The 21,291-nt window shown below is 31.9% G+C and overlaps 1 protein-coding gene across 1 annotated transcript; it reads right to left on the bottom strand.

Moving 5' to 3' along the window:
- On the bottom strand, positions 1–21,291 carry LOC134722995 (calcium-activated chloride channel regulator 1-like). Its single transcript, XM_063586625.1, has 13 exons — positions 21,144–21,291; positions 18,324–18,606; positions 17,013–17,136; positions 14,870–15,032; positions 13,925–14,057; positions 12,028–12,137; positions 7,911–8,132; positions 6,762–7,049; positions 5,197–5,415; positions 4,465–4,741; positions 3,550–3,714; positions 1,779–1,988; positions 1–466 (listed from the first exon to the last, which is right to left on the bottom strand). Exons 1-13 carry the CDS (start codon positions 21,237–21,239, stop codon positions 63–65), a joined length of 2,694 nt encoding a protein of 897 aa, XP_063442695.1. The 5' UTR covers positions 21,240–21,291; the 3' UTR covers positions 1–62.

Raw genomic sequence — 21,291 nt, 5'->3', positions numbered from 1 at the left:
TTTTATTGGTTATTTCTATCATTTTATGCTGACGATGTCCTGACATACGAGTTTATCAATAGCTATACTGGTCCTTTAGAGCTTCCACCACCTCTTCTCTTTGTTATATAAATAACACATGATACCAATACAACAATCAAAATCAAGGCCACACCTGACGATATACTAATTAGAAATGTGCTTCGAAAACCAGAAGACCAAATACTTGGTTTATTAAGCCATAACGGATCATTTATAACCGTAACAGTGACTACATTCGAAATATCTCCAGTATTATTAAAATCATCAACAGCTCTTACAATTACAAAGTAGGTTGAGTGTTTGCCTTCTTTGTTTAGTCTAAAAGAGAAAGACTCCTCACTTCCAGCCTCATTTGGGATCTGCTCTGATTGTAAAACTACTTGTTGATCTGGAATGGTTGTAATTTTTGTGTAGTTTGCAGAAATTCGTAAATCATATGCACTTGCTGAAAAGCAAAATAATGATGCGCTTTAAAATATAAAAGAGTAGGTATGATAAGAGCTGTTTTTGTTTCAAATTGTAAAATTCTCATCGTCTTTTAAAATATTGGTAATTATTTTTGAATGAGAAGAGTAGAAGTGTCTACTATATTTAAAGATTTAAGTTTCTTTTATAACATTGTGATGTTAAAAACATGCTTGTATATAATAATTGACATTTAACGGCCAATAAGCTCATAATTCTTTTAAACATTAAAATTTAACTACAATCTTAACCTTTAACATGTTTAATATATTTTACCATCGTACTGAAAAAAATAAATTTGGATAAACTGTTTTTATTTTTCTCTTTTCTGAATGGCAATATCCTGGAATAAGGCTATTTGGATAGCTTCTGAATTTTCTTTAAAATGACAATAACTTTAAAAGGACCAAAAACTCATGTTAACATACTTTTAAAATGACTTACAAAATGCATATATCACAGATTTATATGTTGCTAACATCTGAGGGTTTAATGTGATGGATTTATAATACATTAAAAAAATAGAATTCAAGGCACCCTTAATGTGACAATCTACATTATGCTTTCAAGTTGATGAATTTACTAAATCCCATGCAAAACGTATCTAGACTGTAAAAAGTTTTGACTGTCATTCTCACATCATGACATGCTATTTTGTCGAAAGTTGAAATGAGATCAACGCTTAATTAAGTTTTAATTTAGTGAAGTTTAATTAAAACATATTTATTTATAGTGGATTTGGAAACAAGTTATTGCAACCTATATAAATCACTTTCCACTTTTCGGATGCGAGTGCTGCCTTGTAGATGCATTACACTGCTTTTTTTTTTCTACAAGGATTTCTTTAACGTGCAAGAGATATGGCGCTCTCTCTTAACAAAGGCCAGTCATTTGTCGACCCCTTCCAATCGACTATCGAAGACCATACTCGCAAATGGTGTCAAGGGAAAGCTGAAAAGTTAGTCCATGAGATCAACGCTGACTAGAATATTTAGTAACATGATAGAAACTATGAACACAGTAAAATGTTTGGTATCATTACATAAATCCTCTTGATGCAACCAAGTCGCGTTGTATTTCATTTTTCTTTTTATTGTTTTGAGAATCAGTGCAGTAATTTCGTCGTCGTTCGTTTTGTGCCATGATGATAGCAGTTTATCTCAGTTTATGAGTTTTGGGTGTGTCTGTGTTTCATTCGTCTAGCGTCTTATACAACGGTATAAAAAAATTCTAATCACACAAATAAATACGGGAATTAAATGGTTTTAGGGGCAATGCTTCATCAACTATACCTGTCCCAGTATCGAAATCATCACCAACTGCCGTCCATCCTAACGTGAAGATGTTATTATCTGTGTCTACTTTCATGAGATGTAATGTCAGTATTGGCGATGGTGGGATGACATCAACATCGCTGTTAGATTGGACATAGTTGGAGACAACAACTTCATTTGCCAAATTTACTCGCATGAATTGACCAATCGACTCCTCTTGTAGTTCCACTAAGGAAAAACAAAAATATTCATGTTTACTAAAAATATAGCCTAACTGTGTTTGAGAAAAAAATCTCTAGTCTTAATTTTAGTCTCTGATGCATATTTGTTTTTATAATTATTTGTTTTTGGCTTTAAATAGCTTTCGGTGTGAGCCAAGGCTCCGTGTTGAAGGCCGTACTTTAACCTATAATGGTTTAATTTTTAAATTGTTATTTGGATGGAGAGTTGTCTCATTGGCACTCACACCACATCTTCCTATATCTATTCAGTAACTATGAATACTCTAAAATCGTACTTTTTTTTGTTAATTTGAGTTGTTGACACAATTTGTAATGCATTTTTGTTATTCAGTGCTTTATTTTATATATCTCGTCTCGCTATTCTTAATTTGTACAACCTCGGATGAGTATTTAGTATCAGATAAATGTTCATGTCTGTTCTCAAACAATGAACAAAAAAAAAAATTTGTAATTAATAGTTCCGTTCTCCTAGCAATGATGTTATTTAAAGTTACATGTGCCTCTTATTTTATTGAACGCCATTTTATTCTAGGTTATAGTTGTCTTATTGACTTGACATTGTTTTGCATATTGTATGGTTATACTATGTCAAAGATCAAATTTATTCGTTGAGTGTATGCTCAGTTGTTTAGTATTTCTTTTTAACCGAGGAAAGCCGTTTCAATTAAGACTTTATAATTTGTCTTTTTATATTGAAATGTTATACTTCTGTTTAAGAAAAAGTCTTTCAAGCACTCTATGTTCATTTTAACATAGGGAGGCATTAAATTTGTCGATATTTTTTCTATAATTACTTAAAAATATAGCCAAATACAATGCAAACCCATGTTAAAATGAGCATAGAGCATGAAATTTAGGCAACATTTTAATTTTTATATGAGTTAAGGTTAAAGTGTACGGAATTATCGGAGATATATTTGCCTGTTTCTTTTCCCTCCTCAGGAAGTTTACACCTTTAAATTTTTATACTTAATAAGTTTGAAAACTAATAGCATGGAAAATATAGGATGTTTAGATAATAATAAACTTTTATGTGAGTAATTGAAATGTATATAGTTTACCAAGATAAAAGGAAAAAAACGAGACTACTAACAGTACGATTGTGTGCCTGTGTCAAACATATGTTGTGCTAATCAGAACTCGGCTGAGTTAACAAAGCGAAATAAGAACTTTATATAAGAATTCAGATTCGGATGAAGGTTTGTGCCTGTAAAAAAGTTTAAACATGTGCATTTGTTTTACCTGACCTAAGCCAAAAACGTGTTGTTTAATGATTGTTGTTTGTTAATATTGTTACATGTAAGTGTTTCTGGTTTCTGTTTATTTTATATAGATTAGATTTTTGGGTTTCCCGTTCAAATTGCTTTACACTAGTCATTTTTGGACATTCATTTTATAGATTGTTGTTCAATGTGAGCCAATACTCTGTGTTGAAATCCGTACTGTCACCTATGATGGTTTACTTTTTACACATTGTCAAATATCAATGACAAATTCAATTTTGAAATGGACTTAAAATTGCAAAAGAACATAAAACAAAATCAAACCTTCTCCATAAGCCTCTGTGAGAGCCGTCGATACAGGTTTAGATATAACTACAGATGCATTATATCCTTCTATAATTACTTTGATACTTTGTCGACCGTTCGCTGTGATAAGATTTGGTAGAATATATCCAGAATAAATACCATCTCCAGCTCCAAAATCTGCACCTATAAAAATCGTAAATAATTCTACAATAGGATGAACAAACATTCAATAAAGAATGCAACTTAAATTACGATCTGATATTAAGACAAGGAAATGAAATATAATTGAATCAGTTCAATGCCTGGCAGTTTCATATCAAATGCAACACCAACTCTACGACCTGGTACCAGTCCAAAAGCCTATGGCTATTTACTCGATCTCATTATTATGTTTACGCTTAATTAGATGATAAGTAGCATCATATCAGTTTTTCCTCAAATGATTTTATTTGTGGCTATTTTTGTCAAGTAGGACTCGGCAGCTTTCACATTGATGTTAACGTCTATACATGTATTTGTATGTTTTCTTTTAGTTTAAGATAATTTAGATAAAAGAAGACAATAAGACAAATATCTATCCAATTCACAATATTCAAATTTAACCATTATATATTAAAGTGTGGTCTTCAACGAGGAGCCTTGACTCACACAAAACAGAAAGCTTTAAAAAAAAAGAAAACCTATTCAAACGGTAAGAACCAACTGTTTAGTCTATAAAAACACTTATGCACCACATCCACAAACGACACATTAATGTGTCATTTGGTCCTTGTGGACAGTTGTTTCGAAGGCAATCATACCACATCTTCTTTTTGATAACACAAGTGACCATACATTGATCGCATGAAAATATAATTTCAATCCTGGTATCTCTGATGAGTTTATTTGAATATTTTTGTTGTTTCATATGCTGGTTTTTAGTTTTAAACTCACCAACAGCATTATCCTTCAGCAGCAAATACGATGATTGCCCATTCTGATTTTCAATATATGCTTTAACAGAGGCTCTAATGACTGGGTTAGCTCCCCTAAGTACAGATACATATAACGGAAACGGTAGGTTTGATGTGAAATTAAAGTTTGAAATTTCGGTCATTACGTCTGTTTGTATAACATCTGCATTTATAGTCCGTGCTCTTGATTGAATACTTATAGTTCCGATCACTCCGTTGATGCTAGTAGATGTAATCAATATCTTATATTCACCAATCTGAAAAAAGTCTTTTCTATAAAATTTTAAAATTACTCTCAACTAATTAACGCATTTAAACAAATAATTTTGCAATTGGTTCACTCTACTTGTTTGAACAACTACTTTGTGAACCCAATACAGCCTAATCGGTTATGCAATCTGACTAAATAATCAAAAGACCGAACCCCTTTGTTTTTAAAGTCAGTGGTTAATTTAACCCGACAAAATCAAAGTCAATGTTTTGGGACAATTCAATGTTTCAATATTTAAAAAATGTAAAAGTTAGTATGAATGAAATCACCCTTTTCATTGTCTCATTATTGGAAAGAACGGAAAGCCTAAGATTTAACCTTTAAAATAAGGCGTAAGTTTATCAAATATCAAACACAAACAGAACTTCTATAGTTCATTGGTAAAATACACTGCTTTTACTGTTATTATTTTTCAACGGATAAGTCTGTATTAATACATACCCCTGCAATACCAGGAATCTTGATGGCAATATCGCCTACATCTACAGAAGAACCTATAATTGTGTATACGTCTTCCTCGTGAGAAACTGTTAGATTTACATCATGTAAGTTCTCGGCAATAAGCTGAACTACTGTTTCACGACCTACTGTTCCATCAATAAAAAAACTTTCTTTAAAAACCATATCTTGGTCTTTTGTGTTAACATGAACACTTTTGATCTAAAAAGAACATCTTTATTATTAAAAAAAGAAGAAATCCATGTTAACAACTTGTTTCTTTCAATGAATAAAAGCAATCTACGGCGCGGAGCATGAAATGAACATATATGAACTCTGCACCGTTGATTGAAATTAAGAAAGTATTGCGAACACGCTTATGACACAGTCACCAAGAAAAAAAACGATAACACACAAACACGAACTCTTTAGGATCAAAGATGTCGGTATTAAGTCTAACGATAAGGACAATAAATCATTACATTTTTGCCCTGGTTTTTTAAAAAATTTTAGTACACGTTTGCCTCAGGTCTAATGTCTATCGAATGCCCGCTTCCGGATACTAGATATTCTAACTGCGTTAATTACTAATTGGTGGCATTGTCTGATTTATGCTCTTTGATTGGGTTATTGTCTCATAGACATTTTAATACCCGTTTCCAAACTCGATTCGATTGATTAAACCTTTCACGTGTATTTTGTTCAAACGCTCAAACTATAACATTGGTTTCTGTTTAGGTATACCCATACGAATTTTCAATCATTAGTTGCTTCTATGTTAGGTAGATGGTTATCATAATGAATGTACGGATTACACAGTTTTCCAGAAAAATCCATGACGTCACAGTTTTTTGTATTCTAAATAATAATAGTTGACAATGTTCAAATTTTAAAACAAAAACAGAGAATCACTAGATTATTTTCAAATTTAAAGTGTTCTTGTTCGTGGAACTTTTCGGTGTTGTAAAAATTCTTTTAAATTATCAAATACTATCAGGGTGATACATTATATATGATAAGCACCATACTTACCAAAATCACATGCCCTTTATACAAGGTTAATTTATTGTTTGTACAATCATTTTATATACAAAAAAATCAATCTTGTTTTTCAAGCTGGAAGAAGACTTTTAATTTACCTGCATTTGCATTCAATAGTTTTTTGAAGGATTTAATAACTATAAAATTTTTGATGATCACTGGTTTTAATCTAGATCGAGATATTATTGATAAAAATATCATCAAAATCCCACATAAGATATAAGATATAAGAGTTTATAGCGCTTGATATATGGTTCGATAAAGCGTAACCCCATATTTGTTTCCGATTTGCACCTGCTTTTGGAAATTGACATATTGTTGATATAAACCACCAGTATGTATATTTTTTAATTTCAAAATTCACATAAACGGTACGGCAAAATGAGCATTTAATGTAAACTAAGCATTTATTTGTCTTTGTTTCGGTCTGCGGCTTTGGACAACACATATCCTTATAAAAAGAAGTTTGTCGAATAGCTTTAACCCCATTTAGATAAATCAAAACATTGAAGTCATTTCATTAATACCCGTATTAAAGCATCACTCGATAAATCCTTAAACGGCTCAGTCAATGCATCTAAAAGCGCTGTTGAATTAGACGATGATGCTGAATAAAAGTAACTTTTCCCACCACTTGCAAAGGCGAGGTCTTGAATTTTTGAATCTGCAGCATTGCTTATTGCTAAGCTATGTATAGTTATTCCATTTGATAACAACGTTGGTTGCACATCCGCTATTAAGGGGATAATATTCTCTTGACCATCTGTAGCAAGGTAGATAATTGAACCATTTACATTACCACTGTTTGACAGAGCCTAAAATATAAATACAATAATATCAAGAGTATGTTTTTAGTAAACTCTTTGGGATTAAGCTGGTTGCTAAATCAACGTCTGCAGATTTCAACACATTATACAAAATATTCAAGGGTGCACTGTGGTCAAGGTTTTATTTACCCAAGACAAAATATCTATCAAAGCTACCATGCTCATTATTTTATACGCCAGACTCTTGGTTTTTTTTTAAATAAGACTTATTAGTGAGGCTCATATTAAAAAAAGTTAGAAAACTAAACAAACACAAAGTTCAAGAGCATTGAGGGTCCAAATTCCCACCAAAAGGGCAAAAAAAGGCTGAAGTAATCTATGCTCGGGATATCAAAAATCAGCCTTCGTTTGCAAGTATCAACATCTGTGGTTTTGGTCACACTGCCAAAAAAATCACGTATACAGCATACTGTTTTATAACATTAACTAAGTAAATGTATCATTGTTATATATCTGAAAACCAATGTTATGCAAATGATTTGTTTTAATGTTTAACATTATTTATGTTTATCATGTATATTACCACCATTCTACTGATGATCTTAGTTAAGGAAACAACTCCATCAGCTTCGACACTAAAACGATGTAAATGACAATTGAAATGACAACTATTTCAAGTTCACCTCCGATTTAAGATGTAGGACATGCTTTTTTATCTATATTATTCTGTTTTGTATTCGATTTTGGCCTTAAAATCTGAGTCCTAGGACATAATAAATAGTTCTTGTTTTTTTACAAGTAAAATGTACATTTGTGAAAAGCAGATTTGTTGTTGGAATTGAAATCCTGCGTTTTGGATTAACTATACTTTCGTTAACTGCTTGATACTATAGACATACAAGTAAATACCTGATATGCTTTTTGTAGACCTGCGCCTATGGATGTTGATCCGCCTGTTGTGGTTGGTAAATATGACACGAGAGTAGACCTGTCAGCATCAGTTGATATTAAAGTAAGGCCTTTCACCAAAGTTGCAGCACTACTGAACTTTACAATTCCAACATAACTGTTATTTGGAAGTCCATACTTAATCAATGAAGCCATACTATCCCTTGTTTGTCGTATTTCACTCTTTTAAAACATAAAATATTTTTTTTGTTAATAGTTATAACATTAACGGTACCAATTTTCTTGCACCAAATGCGCATTTCGACAAAACATGTCTCTTCAGTGATGGTCGTGGCCAAACTATTTGAAATCTAAAGCTTATATCAAAGATGAAGAGCTATAATCCAACAGGTCCAAACAGTTTAGCCAAATCCGTGAAAGGAATCAGAGCTTTGCATGAGGGAGATACATTCCTTGATTTATAATAATTTCTAACATTTTGTATCAGCAAATTTTAATAACACTAAAAATCCGTATTTTCGTGCCAGTACCGAAGTACTGGCTACTAGGCTGATGATACCCTCGGGGTAGCAGAGGCATCGACCTTGTAACTTATTTGTTTTGTTAATAGTTTTAGTTTTAATGAGTTAAATGGAACATACATAAACATTCTTAATGTGTTCATCTCGTTTTTGTAAAGTAAAGCAAAAAACACTTGAGGATAGCCAGTTGTCGGCTTGTTTTTCGCTCACAATGATTAATGTTTTGTTTTCCAGATTACTTTTTGCTATTCTGTAGATTAAAGTATAAAGTAATAGTCCGCAAGATTATTTTAATCAAATACAATTCCTGACTTTAAAGAAGGAAAGTCAAAATGCCATCTTCTCAATGTACGTTTTACCCTAGCACTGTCGTAGTTAAATGTTAAATAATTGAAAAGGTTGGCACGCGTTGCTTTTTAAATTTAAATATTTAACTGTTTCGAGTAATATATATATAGGCGTAAAAAAAATATTTTACATGTGCAGATGTATATATTCATTAAATAAAATAGCAAAATAAGTTAAAAGTTAACAGTTCCATTCAATCGATTTCATCCTTCCATTGGGACTTTTGAGGATAACTGATATGGCGTCGTTATGGGCGACGTCGTTAAGGAGGTTTGTGACTTTCCATCATTGTTCGTTATAAAAAGTTTGCGGGATTTAATTTTGATCGGAACGTTGCAATGAAATATCGTTCCATCTCCTTTCGATAGGCTTCATCCCGTCTACATTTAAAAATGGGTATTATTTGAAAACGTTTTTTACCACAAGTGTCAAGATGGGCCCTAATTGGCGAGTTTCTGTATTGTGGTTGTTTTATTTGTTCTTTATGAACTCGCACCCGTTCACAGAGGCTATTCCCGGTCTGTCCAATATAATTTTCATGACAACCAGGACATGTGACACAGTAAATAAGGTTTGTTGTCTTACAAGTCATATTTGCATTCACATGAAATTTTCTGCCATCTTTAAATGTTTTCATTTTTCCCGTTTTCAAATATTTTACATCTTGACCGCAAACACCGCATCTTGAATCTCCGCAATATTTTGTTTCAAACTCACTAACCTTCGGTTCGAACCAAGCTCTGGTTAAGTGTTTCTTTAAATTTTTAGGTTGTCTGCGGCTGTAGATCAAGTTTCCTTCCAGTATCAATTTTCTCATAGTTTTACTTTCATGTAGAATCGGAAGGTTTGATTTTATTGTAATAAAAACGTTCGGTAGATACGGGTGATGTGTACTGACGAACGGTAATTTCTTTAAGTTTTCATCCGTGTCTTTTACTTTCGGGGTTCGTAATTCTTGAAGTGTGAGAAGTTTGATTTTTGTATTCCACTTTCAATTAGTCCCTCTGGGTACAACTTTTGTGTCAAATAACCTTTTAATTCCTTCAAACGTACTTCTCGAATGTTTTTGTGTATGCCCGCGTCACACTGTCCCGATTTTTACGACGATGGCAACACGATTATGGAAATTTTCAAAATCGGGACTGATCGTATCCAGATCGGGCTATTCGTAGTGCCCTCTTTAACAATTGTAGAACCATCGGTCACTATTTCTTGCCTTCGGGGACAACTTAAGGAAGGGTTCTAAATTTTTTAACATGTTAAAAAATCCCCGAAGGTGCGTCCGATGTTGAGGGTTCGTGTTGAGTTCGTATCACCATCCTCACCATCGTAATGTCACCGGGAATTTATCTTTGAAAATCGTATTGCATTCGTGTTTCCATCGTTTCCATCGGGCAGTTTTGACATTACGATGTCTACACGAATGAATCACAAAGCTATCCGAAGGTCTTACGATGACAACACGACTTCGTGAAGACCTCGTAATCCTGTCGTGTTGCCATCGAATAAAAGTACGAAGGCGACAAGATGGAACTACGACGGCAATAAATCCAGCTAAATGTAAGTTAATTTTCGCACTAAAATAAATTTAAAGTGCCATGCGCGATACGCACTGGCCAGTTTAATACGACAGTTAAGGAAGATGTTCACAAAACACGGAGCTCATATCATATGATTCTATGAGAATAAGAAAGGCGACGGTCAGCGTTGTTTCTATTAATTCAAATGGAACAAGAAGAGCAGCTATTACAGTCTCAGGATTTACTTTTACAAGTAAAATTTTATTTTTTGTCAATTTTTAATATCAAGTAACATAATGAAAACCATAAACGTGCCTCGTACACCAACACTGCAGGTACACATATATAGGAAAACCAACTTTTTCATTATTATTCTGATTTTTTTTATGTATCGTCTGAGTTGTTGTCACACAAATGTTTACTCCATAACCATTTTGTTTACTATATGTCATATTTTGCCGCATTTGTTGCTTTCCCCACATCCTTCCTTTTGTCTATATTATTTTGATATTCTCCTGGAAAGAGCTCTTTTTGAATAAAAGGGATCAACGAACCAATTACCTTACCTTAAAGATAGATCAGTAAGTTTTTACATGGACATAATTATGGGTGATTATTCAGACTAGTGCACACATGTTACAGTTCAAACAAGCAATGCCGAGCGTAGCATCCCCTCGTATGTAACATATTGGGGACAAATATGGACGCTATATTTGTATATGACACATGCAGAAAATGGAAAATTGAATATGCATATTTGATACTTAAACTATTTGTTTAGAAATCAACCAAAACATTCAGTAACTGGAAATAACTTTAATATTGTCTTTAAAACCAGCAGGTAAAAAAAAGCAATCAATTTCCTGTGTATCATGCTATTTCAAGGAGAAAAAACGAGTCCATCTGCATGACCCTGACCTTTGACTTTGAACGTAAAAAATGTCAGATCATGACAAGGAGGAACAATATACCAAATGTGGTTAAAATCTTTTGAAGCATATTGGTTTTAGAGTGTCCACAAGGGTGATATTGCCTTGTACTACAACTGCCGATATGACCTTGACCTTTGGACTTTAAAGTCAATAGCGCTTAAGATATTCTTAACGAGTAACACCATACCAAGTTTTCAGCATTTTGGTTCTAGAGTGTCCATAATATATATTCAAAAATTATCAAACAATTTAAAACGCGTGATGCCTTCGGCATATAATTTGAATGCATCGTAAGCAGCACACGACGTCTTTTATACATCGTATGACCATCGCGCAATCATCGTAATCCATCGTGTAGCCTTCGTGATCCATCGTGTAGGCTTCAGCTGAGATATGAAGCTTAAATACCCGTTTTCGGTTAACCTTCGCATTACCATCTTTTGCTATCGTATATAGTTTCGGCACCATCGTATAGACTTCGTTATTCATCGTACTTGCTTCGGTCCATTTTTGGTATTTTAACGAGATCGGGACCAACTTCGTACGAACTTACAATTTTTGCATTCGTGTGGCCATCGTATATAAAAATCGGGACAGTGTGACGCGGGCATAAAGTGGTCTAATGTTTTCGATAAGCAAAGTTGAGTAAATTATAGTATTCTAACAAAAACTCACTCAATAATTTAACGAAATTATAATCCTGGTACCTTTGATAACTATTGGAAATGAAAAGCTGAGTATGAGTTTAAAAAAGCAAATATAATGAGTAGAAATATTAGTCAGTTTAGACACTAACCTGCATACTTCCTGAAACATCAATTACAAGGCAAATTTTGTGTTGTTGGGTAACTTGTAAAATACGGAAAGTTGGGACAGTATTCGCTGTTGAGCTTCTAGGTACAGTGTCTAAAAAATAAAAGTTAAAGCATATTTTGCATTTTTTTAAAACAAATATTGAAGGATAGTGTTGCAGTAAACATACAAACGTGTCTAAATTACCAAAACACAGTTATAATTACCTTAAAGTGACTTTACTTTGCTTCAATACATTATATAGACTTTTCTTAAAAAAGTAAAATCACAGAAATTCTGAACTTTTAGGAAAATTAAAATCGGAAGGACCCTAATCAAATGGGAAAATCAAAAGCTCAAACACATGAAACGAATAAAAAAAAATAACTGTCATATTCCTAATTTGGTACAGAGAAAAAATGGACTGAACATGGTTTTATTATTACGTAAACGTTTATTCTTACTTAGCTGTTATCCATTTGTTTGATTTGTTTGAACTTTTGATTTTGCCATTTGATTTGGGATTTTCCTTTTTGAATTTTCCTCGGAGTTCAGTATTTTTGTGTTTTTACCTTTTATAGCTAGGTAAACCTCTCATTTACATACCATACATATTAGCAAAAATAAAAAACAAGAATACACAAATTTATCATGGTACAATAATATAGGATGTATAAGTATCTCCTACAGTGTAAATGTGGTAAACTATGTGTTGGCGAGTCAGAACAGCCGTTTCACAAACGAATGAATGTAAGCCAGACCTCCCTCTTTGTCGACATTTGAGATCCACTGGCCACACTAAGGCATATCTCAATAGACTGACCATTACAATCATTGACCATAACTCTGCTTGGTCTAGGGAGGATACACTTACTCGGGAAAGATTTTGGATAGGAAAATTAACAACTTTGGCACCAAATGGTATAAATGAATAGATGTAGTTCGACTCCATGCAGTGCTTTACATCTGGGTTATATTACTTCCTATAGCAGTCTCTGCTTCTATTTCTTCACCTTACTCATCTCTAAAATAAATCTGTTGCTTAATTTTTTGAGAGATGTATAAGTAACAAGCCACGTTCAACTAGTTTACCTTAGTCAAAATTTATTATTATATTTTAACGGCTGTTTGTTTTAAACTTTGTATACTTTGATGTAACTACTCTATCGTTGTCAAATCTGAAATATTTACAAATTAAGACCGTTCAGTGCTGTTTATTTTGAATTCTTATTGACGCAATCTTTCTTGCAACACAATAATTGTCGACACCATTAAAGCTTTTGAATTGTGCTAGTTTATATTGCACATTATTATTTTTATTCAAAGCATATATTTGAAGTCTCTGTTGTAATTAGTCATATAACCTATGTCGTGGTTAACAAATGTTTAGAGTTTTGCAAGCGTCTTATCCGATGTTTATTATTTTAAGATTGTAACAGCTTAATCTAAGTAGACTGATAAATCATTCATTCAACATCACAATCATATTTACCGATAAAGGATATCTTTTATCCAAAATATTCATAAATAATTACATTTATAGTTCTTTTTTATGTTATTGATGTTGTAATGTATACTTTTTATACCTTTTTTCAACCCTTGATACTTTATAGGTATAGTAACCAGATTTGTTATCGTATGGAACCGTTTTCTTGCTTGCATTCATTAATTGAATATATCAAATTTAATCACAATTGTGGCGTTGTACTAGTATCATGTCTTTTGTAAATCCTTTTTGAGTACATATGGTGCCATATTTGTAATTGCCTAATTAGACATGTTCGAACTATTTGGAAACATTTTATAATTTAAAACAGTATTAACAAATTAAATGCTGATACACAATACATTTTGAATAATTTCTTTATAGGCAAGCCCTACAGATAAAAACCCTAACTTACTTTTAAAGTCGCTATGCTGCCGCATTATTTCCCATGCACTTTTGCCACTACACCTGGTATTCTGGTTATTAGGAGCAAAACGATTGTGATATGTTGTTGGATCAGTACTTTCCCCATCGCAAAACATGGACATCTTCAATAATGGCAACAGAAGAAGTTTAGTCGGATGTCTGTATTAAAATTCTAAATTTGATCTAGTTAATCGTTCGCCTCAATTATATCTAGCAAAGATGACGCTTACATATTGGTCAATATAAAAGCACATATTTGATTACATTTATTGTTCATGCAATATTGTGTTCGTTTGTCATTCTCGGGTCATGTAACAATGTATGTTTTTATGAAAATAAGACAATTATACGTCAGAAACCAAAAGAAAAGAATGCTAACAACTTAAGTCCATCGCATGGTCAATAACACAAAATAAAAAAAACTAAATTGGAATGAATTAAGGTGTTTTGACATAAAAAAAAAACAACCAAATAAGCTAAAACTAACAAAAATACAACAAGACATTCAAACAAAAGAACCTGGTCACTATACTTAATGTTTATCCCATATTCGATGACTTATAAATAACAAGTGTATTGAGATAGAACGATCATGTGTGCTTAAATATTCAACGATCATGTGTGCTTAAATATTCAACAATCATGTATGCTTATATATTCTATATCTGATAATAAAGTCATACAAGAGGCCGTGCACCTGATTTTCACCATTACTTTTTCGTAGCACCGTTTAAAGTTTTACCACTTTATCAAGGGAATTCATGAGAGAAGAATGAAGTTCGCTTTTTGAATTTGCCTTTGTTATAAGATAGTGTACGTGGATTGGCCAAAAGTAGAACAATGTTTCCCTTTTAAGTGATTTTAAGGAAGTATATATATTCATATAAGATAAATTTCAAATACAAAATTCCTGTTGAAAAGATATTAAACTTACAGTTTTTATATAGGCATGGCCCATAATCGATGCCTTTGCTGTTGCTCTATGGTCAGAATGGGGACTGAAGTGGCAGTTATGATCGGGTTTACCGTTGTCGTCAACAGAACACTTTCCTCTGTTTTTTAAGTCATATATTTCACCTTCCATATTTGTTATGCATCTAAAATAAAAGTGTTTAAAATGAAGACGTTTTTATAAGTGCGGATACTTTACAACTGCAAGTCGAGATTATTTTCTATATTTCAAATAATATGTTTTAAATTGTATCTTTATATTTTTTATTGAAATGATTTATAAAGGGAAAAAGGGAATCATTAATCTAACATTTTTTTTTTTACCGGAGTTATTATTTGTTGGTAAACATACAGTTGAAATATTTCATGCACGTTAAACACGAGAAATTAAAATTACATAAAGATATATAATTTACTATGTCAATTCAGATAGCGTTTAATTTATTGAATATATTCAATTCATTCAAATTAAGTATTATCTTCATTTATTTATATCGTATACATATTTAAGAATGTAAATAATTTGATAAAACAAGTGAAAACTTTAAAGTATTTTTCGATTTCCAGTCGGTGTTATCTATGAATATATGCCAACTAAATTATACAATCGTAATGGAATATAACGTATATCATTAGTAAGAACTCTACTCGTTGAGTAGTATAACAGTAAGAATCATGACTAGCGAAACAAGTTTATTAAAATTGTGAACGACTAGTAAAACTAGTTTCGGAAAATAGTTAATGTTTAGGAAATTTGTTAAAGTTTAGGAAAAATATATATGGTATTTCAAAGGACAAACATGACTTAAATAATCAACAGACTATACATATGAGTTAATACAAAACAATAAATTTACTCAATTTGTAACAACCTGGGATGCTGAATTACAAAAGGGTATCAAAACGATGAAATGGTATATAAAAAAATCAGAGGCATTTTCATGCCGTCATGGTCATCGTAAATTTAGTTACTACGAACTGTGACATAAAGCCCCCGACGTTCGGAATAATACTTCAACAACTGTAGTATATAATTTGTAGCAGTAAGCCAAGTTAAATGATCTAATCTTTATATGCACTAAATGTTCATTTTATATTTAATTTCAAGAGCCGCGTAAAGTAACAAACATTTGATCAACCAATAAAATCTCAAGGGGTGCTGAATGATCAAAACGAATGTCAAATGCATTTATTCAAAAAATAAAATTTTGATTTCAATTATATGTTTACTGTACATTAGATACACAACACACTTTATATGGAGGGATTTTCGTTTATTCATCATATACAGTTCATATTCAGAAGTAGGCGATTAATCATTTGTCCTGTTATTAACTTAATTACAAATTTTAAACATTTTTTTTTATAGAACTTGAGAATATAATCTTCATGCAGTTAATGATGTAACAGAAGTTGATGTATTTGTTTTGTTCCTTTGTCTTATTGGGATCGAAACAGTTTCAATGATAATTTATGTAATAAATCTCTTTCTAATCCTCTTTTAAACTTTGAGAAGATTCAAATCAATATGGAGCGAGGCTAAAAGTTTCTATAACTAATAAATAAGCCTTGACTACGACGTTAAGCTGGTTCGTGTTAGTTAGCACGACCAGTTTTTGGCATTTTATGCTACGTGATACACTGATCTAGATCTAGGCTGTATTTCTATTAAGATATAACACACAAACGTTAAAAATCACGACTTCGTAAAATGATCAAAAAACAAAAAGAAATAGAAAATATATTTGAAACTGATAGGTTGTTAATGACATTATACACCAAAAGTAGAAAAAACCAAGATCAACCATTAAACAGTATTGCAAGAATGTGTTCCTAAGGCATGATTTTGTTTTTGCATTTAACACTACTGTTTCCTGTGCTAAAAGCAAAGACAGATTACATCAAATCATTAAGACAAAAATTAAACATATAATGTAACTGCTTTACCTCTGCAGAGATTATTGCCCTGGAGATGATGATTCAATCCTCCTATGTATAACACAGCGTAGAACCATGTATATAGCATTAAATTCAATTGAATTCAATGAAAAAAGAAATAGGTCTTATGATAGACTATTTCAAATTGTTTGTCTATTTCATAGCTTCTGTTTAAAATGTAACTTTACCTTACAGGTTCATATTTTCCATCGTATTGATAAAACTTCACTAACTGGCCTTTTTCTCTTACAGTTGGATATTCATCAAAAATGCCCCATCTGAAGTGTCCCCATTCGTGGGTAAATACTATGCCTGCAATGTTAAACGAAGCAATGACAAAGTTTTACATTTAACATAACTGCTACCTTTGACAAATTAAAGGACCAAATACATTAACTCATTATCAAAATCTGTTTCTACAAAAACAGAATTGTAGTTAAAAATGCCTTGCCATGATAATTCTATTTGTGTAGAATAAAACTTACTTTAATAACAAATCCATCAAATATTAAAATTTTAGAAGGATGACGAAAACGTGTTTGTTGAGTTTGATTGATAAATGCAATGCCACAAATCATTTACCGAATATTGGTTTGTACGGAGGTTGGTAAATTTATAGCAAGAGACTCTTTTACGCAATGTATCGAGCTCCGTTTGGAATTCATAGGACTAGTTATCAAAGGTACTATGCTTATAATTGGATACGCCAGAGGCGAGACCTATCAGTGACACTTAGATAAAAAAATTAAGAAAGCCAAACAAATATAAAGTTAAGGAGTATTGAGGGCCCAAAATTCCAAAAAAGTTGTGCCTGATATGGCTTAGGTAATATATGCCTTGGACAAGAAAATCCTTAGTATTTCGAACAATTCATCTGTTTGCAAACAGTTAATTTACGAAAATAACAACAAAATTGATATTCATGTCAAAACCAAAGTATTGACTTCTTGGCTGGTGATAACATCGGGAACGATCGCCCAACAGCAGTGTTATAGACCAAGTAATGTGAAAAGTTATAAAAGGTCACCAATCGATTTGGTAAATATACCAAGATTTTGTACGGCACCTCCGCGTCCGGGCTCGGTAAACAACATCTCCGAAAATTGATGATATCCCATTTGAACGTAGGTGTTTCTACAAATACAACCAAACTTCCAAAATGTTCAAAACTTATGAATCGCATGATGAGTTAAATTCATCACCTTATGATATAATTTTTCATTGACATTTTGAAGTATTTCAATTTTTCACGGAACAGATTTGTATCCCCGGCCTTCATTTCAAAGTTAAGGTATTGCGTGTTCCTTATTTTTATTATTTAATTCGTATACATCGACAAAAGCAGAATACCGCTGTTTAAATTCATAAATCGACAGAGAAAAAATAAATCCGGGTAACACATGGAATACCCTCTATCATGAGCACATCTTACTATCTATTGTTCGAGCAATTGATCTAAGAATAAATCTCCATATTTCGGAATTGAGAAAATACTTCACCTAGATTCCCATAACCACCACTGGTGCCTGCTTTGAGTAGATCAGTCGTAAAATGAATATACAGTCCTTCTTTACCACATTTTCCATATGTCCATGCAAATGGACTTTTATAGTCTGGATATTCTCCAATTTTCACATGTGCCTTTTTTGCTATGGACGAACTAATAGAGCTGTAAGCGCCATTATTTGACCATGTAGAGGGAATGATAATAGTTATCTCTCTTAAGTATACATGATACTTTGTAGCAATGTACATTTTGTGTGATGCTTCAGTCAACCAGGTCTGTCAAAATAAAGCCCAACATTTAGTAACAATAAACAAATTAACACATGATCGAAGGTCAATTAAGTGATAAAAATTTCCAACTTTTAATTTGTATTCATATTTCAAATATATAGAGTTTTCATGGAGCTTTCACTAAAAATTAAAATATTACCTTAAAGGCATTTGAAAACATAACTTCTTTTCATGTCCTCCTTAGTGTCAGTTTTCAGTTATGCATAGTATATATCGATTATTGAAAGCGACCCATTTTATTATAAATGCGATGGATTATCAATATTAGTGCATTCATTTCTGATGTAGAATTGATGACTTTATCATTTAGGATATTTACAAATTTAAATACAAACTCCTCATTCCTTTTCATTAAATATATATTACCAAATGAATGTTATTTCAACAGATCGGGCGGAGCTTACGTTTTAATTTACATAAGGACAGTCTATTTGAAGGTGTGTTATAAGGACGATTGCCGTTATACATATTATTGAATTCTTATCACCTATCAGTTAAGTGTGAAACCTATTTTATAAAGAGGGAACACATTATATAGAAATTGTCTGTGAAAAAAGTTCTCCCAGAACATATTTTCTTTGATATTAGTTCCACTGGAACACATTTTGGCTCACACTATCAGCTTGGGGCAAAATCTTAAGTAAAAATGAGTAGTATACATGTTTATTTAAAACAGTTACTTTAAATCAGTAATCCGGTTATGTTCCAGACCGTATGAGTATTTGGACCGTACGCGTACATTTTCAAAATACACATTTGGTCGGACCGTACGCGTACGGTCTGACTAATATAAAGAAGTTGGTCACGTTTATCAGATACAAATGTATATAACAGATCAACATAACTTATATTTTAAATGAATGTAAAAAGTTCATTTGTAATTGTAATTAAAATAAAATAAAATAATATTATAACTATTTTAAAAAACTCACGTTTATTTAATCTGATAATCTCCTGTATTTAGCATGTTAGTAATTCATAAACTGACGCCAAGTATGCTAATTGAAATTGAAGTTATCAGAAGAAAACTAAGAGTGGGAGGACACTCGTTTTAGAATATTTAGGAACTTTACAAAACAAATATGCAAATAACGTGCATGTACAAATTATGTCACTGTAAAAAAAATATGACGTTCTATTTGGAAGTCAGTGTCACCTTGAGTACCAAAATAGGATTCACGGATATTCAAATAAATACATATTTAATTTCAATTGTTCGCTTAATCATTATCCATATACATGTATTAATAACAATTTGTATAACTAAAAAAAAGATTTTGATGACGATTTGTTTACATTTAACCAATATGATCCCAGAACATCAGCTGGACCATACGCGTATACTCATACGGTCCGACCGTACGCGTATGGTCGGACCGTACGAGTATACGTATACGGTCCGGATCGTACGCGTACGGTTCAAATACTCATATGGTCTGAAACAGTTACATTTTCAATTATGATTAATATTTCTTCATTATTTTATTTTTGATCTAATATTGCTTAGATCTGCATCGAAATGTGCAAGGCTTTTGATCTATTTATTGCGTAGACTTAAATCTGAATGAGCAAGGCTTTGTCATACTTTAAACAAAATGTCAACTAAATAAATGTATAAAAATCAAGGTGAAAGAATTAGTGTATACTTGATGCAACTGGCTTAAGGTTTTTGTACCCTTGTTTTGATTCAATGCTAAACATGTGGAAATTTTATAGAAAATCCACAGCTTTTATCCTTGTACTCTCATATTTGGCAATTTGATGACCGATATATATATATAGGATTATAGCATGCAGTACGAATTAACAGGTTGCTGAAAATTGGAAGAAGCTCCAAAAATGAATTCATTATATTTCTTTATATTCAATTACTTAACTAAAAATGAATTAAAAATATACAGATGGAAACTACTAGAGTTTATTGTACCTACCAGAAATCTTTATTACAATGGAATTACTATGTATCTGAGCAAAAAAAAAAAACCAAACAATTTCTACAGATTTTTTTGTTAATGAATACCCCAAAAGAGTAGATATCAATAGTAATGGACATAATCAAAAGAAACATAATCAATGATTTTTTTTTTCTAGTATTGTTAAGAAAATGTTTTGTAAACTAATTGTATGTCAACTAATCTTATCAGCTGATTATTCCCTGGGTAGTCAATGGATTGTAAGAGAGTACGTCAAGAGAAGCTTGGAATCTTGATGGATTATGAAACGAGCAGTATTTGATGAATAAAATAATTATGTGGTTAAAAAAAAGAAAGACACGGAGAGTGAACCCTTAAATATTTGACCAAATAAGAAGGCAAACTTCTTCTAATGAAGACAATTTATCAAATATTCAAACTTGTTCTTAAAACATTTTCTGAATATAAGTAACGCAATTGTCATCTCTGGTCTTTACTGGTTTTTTGAAATATTACATGGTGACAAAAAAAGAGAACAGGAATATTAACGTGACGTTTAATATAAATTGTCCATAATTATCCAATGGCCTCATACTTATTCATAATTACCTGTATTGTACTAAGTAAAAGCTGATCTTCCGAAACCTTTTCAGAAATAGAAACCACAATTCCTTTGTATCCATTTTGCTGAATGTGTATTGTCATGAAGACAGATTCTATAAGCAAACCAACAACTATAATTTGAAAAATGTGGACG

The sequence above is a fragment of the Mytilus trossulus genome, chromosome 6, assembly GCF_036588685.1.
Source record: "Mytilus trossulus isolate FHL-02 chromosome 6, PNRI_Mtr1.1.1.hap1, whole genome shotgun sequence".
Lineage (NCBI taxonomy): Eukaryota > Metazoa > Mollusca > Bivalvia > Mytilida > Mytilidae > Mytilus > Mytilus trossulus.
Note: the sequence above shows the minus strand (reverse complement) of the source record. Positions and strands in the feature narration are given on the sequence as shown.

What these genes read in the sequence shown, in the direction of transcription:
- LOC134722995 (XM_063586625.1), bottom strand. Translation starts at nt 21,239, where the DNA reads ATGACAATACACATTCAGCAAAATGGATACAAAGGAATTGTGGTTTCT. An exon ending in TGGTGGTTATGGGAATCTAG is followed by an intron (nt 17,137 to 18,323) that starts GTGAAGTATTTT and finishes TTAACATTGCAG; the next exon opens with GCATAGTATTTACCCACGAA. An exon ending in ATGTTTCAGGAAGTATGCAG is followed by an intron (nt 8,133 to 12,027) that starts GTTAGTGTCTAA and finishes ATGTTTTAAAAG; the next exon opens with AGTGAAATACGACAAACAAG.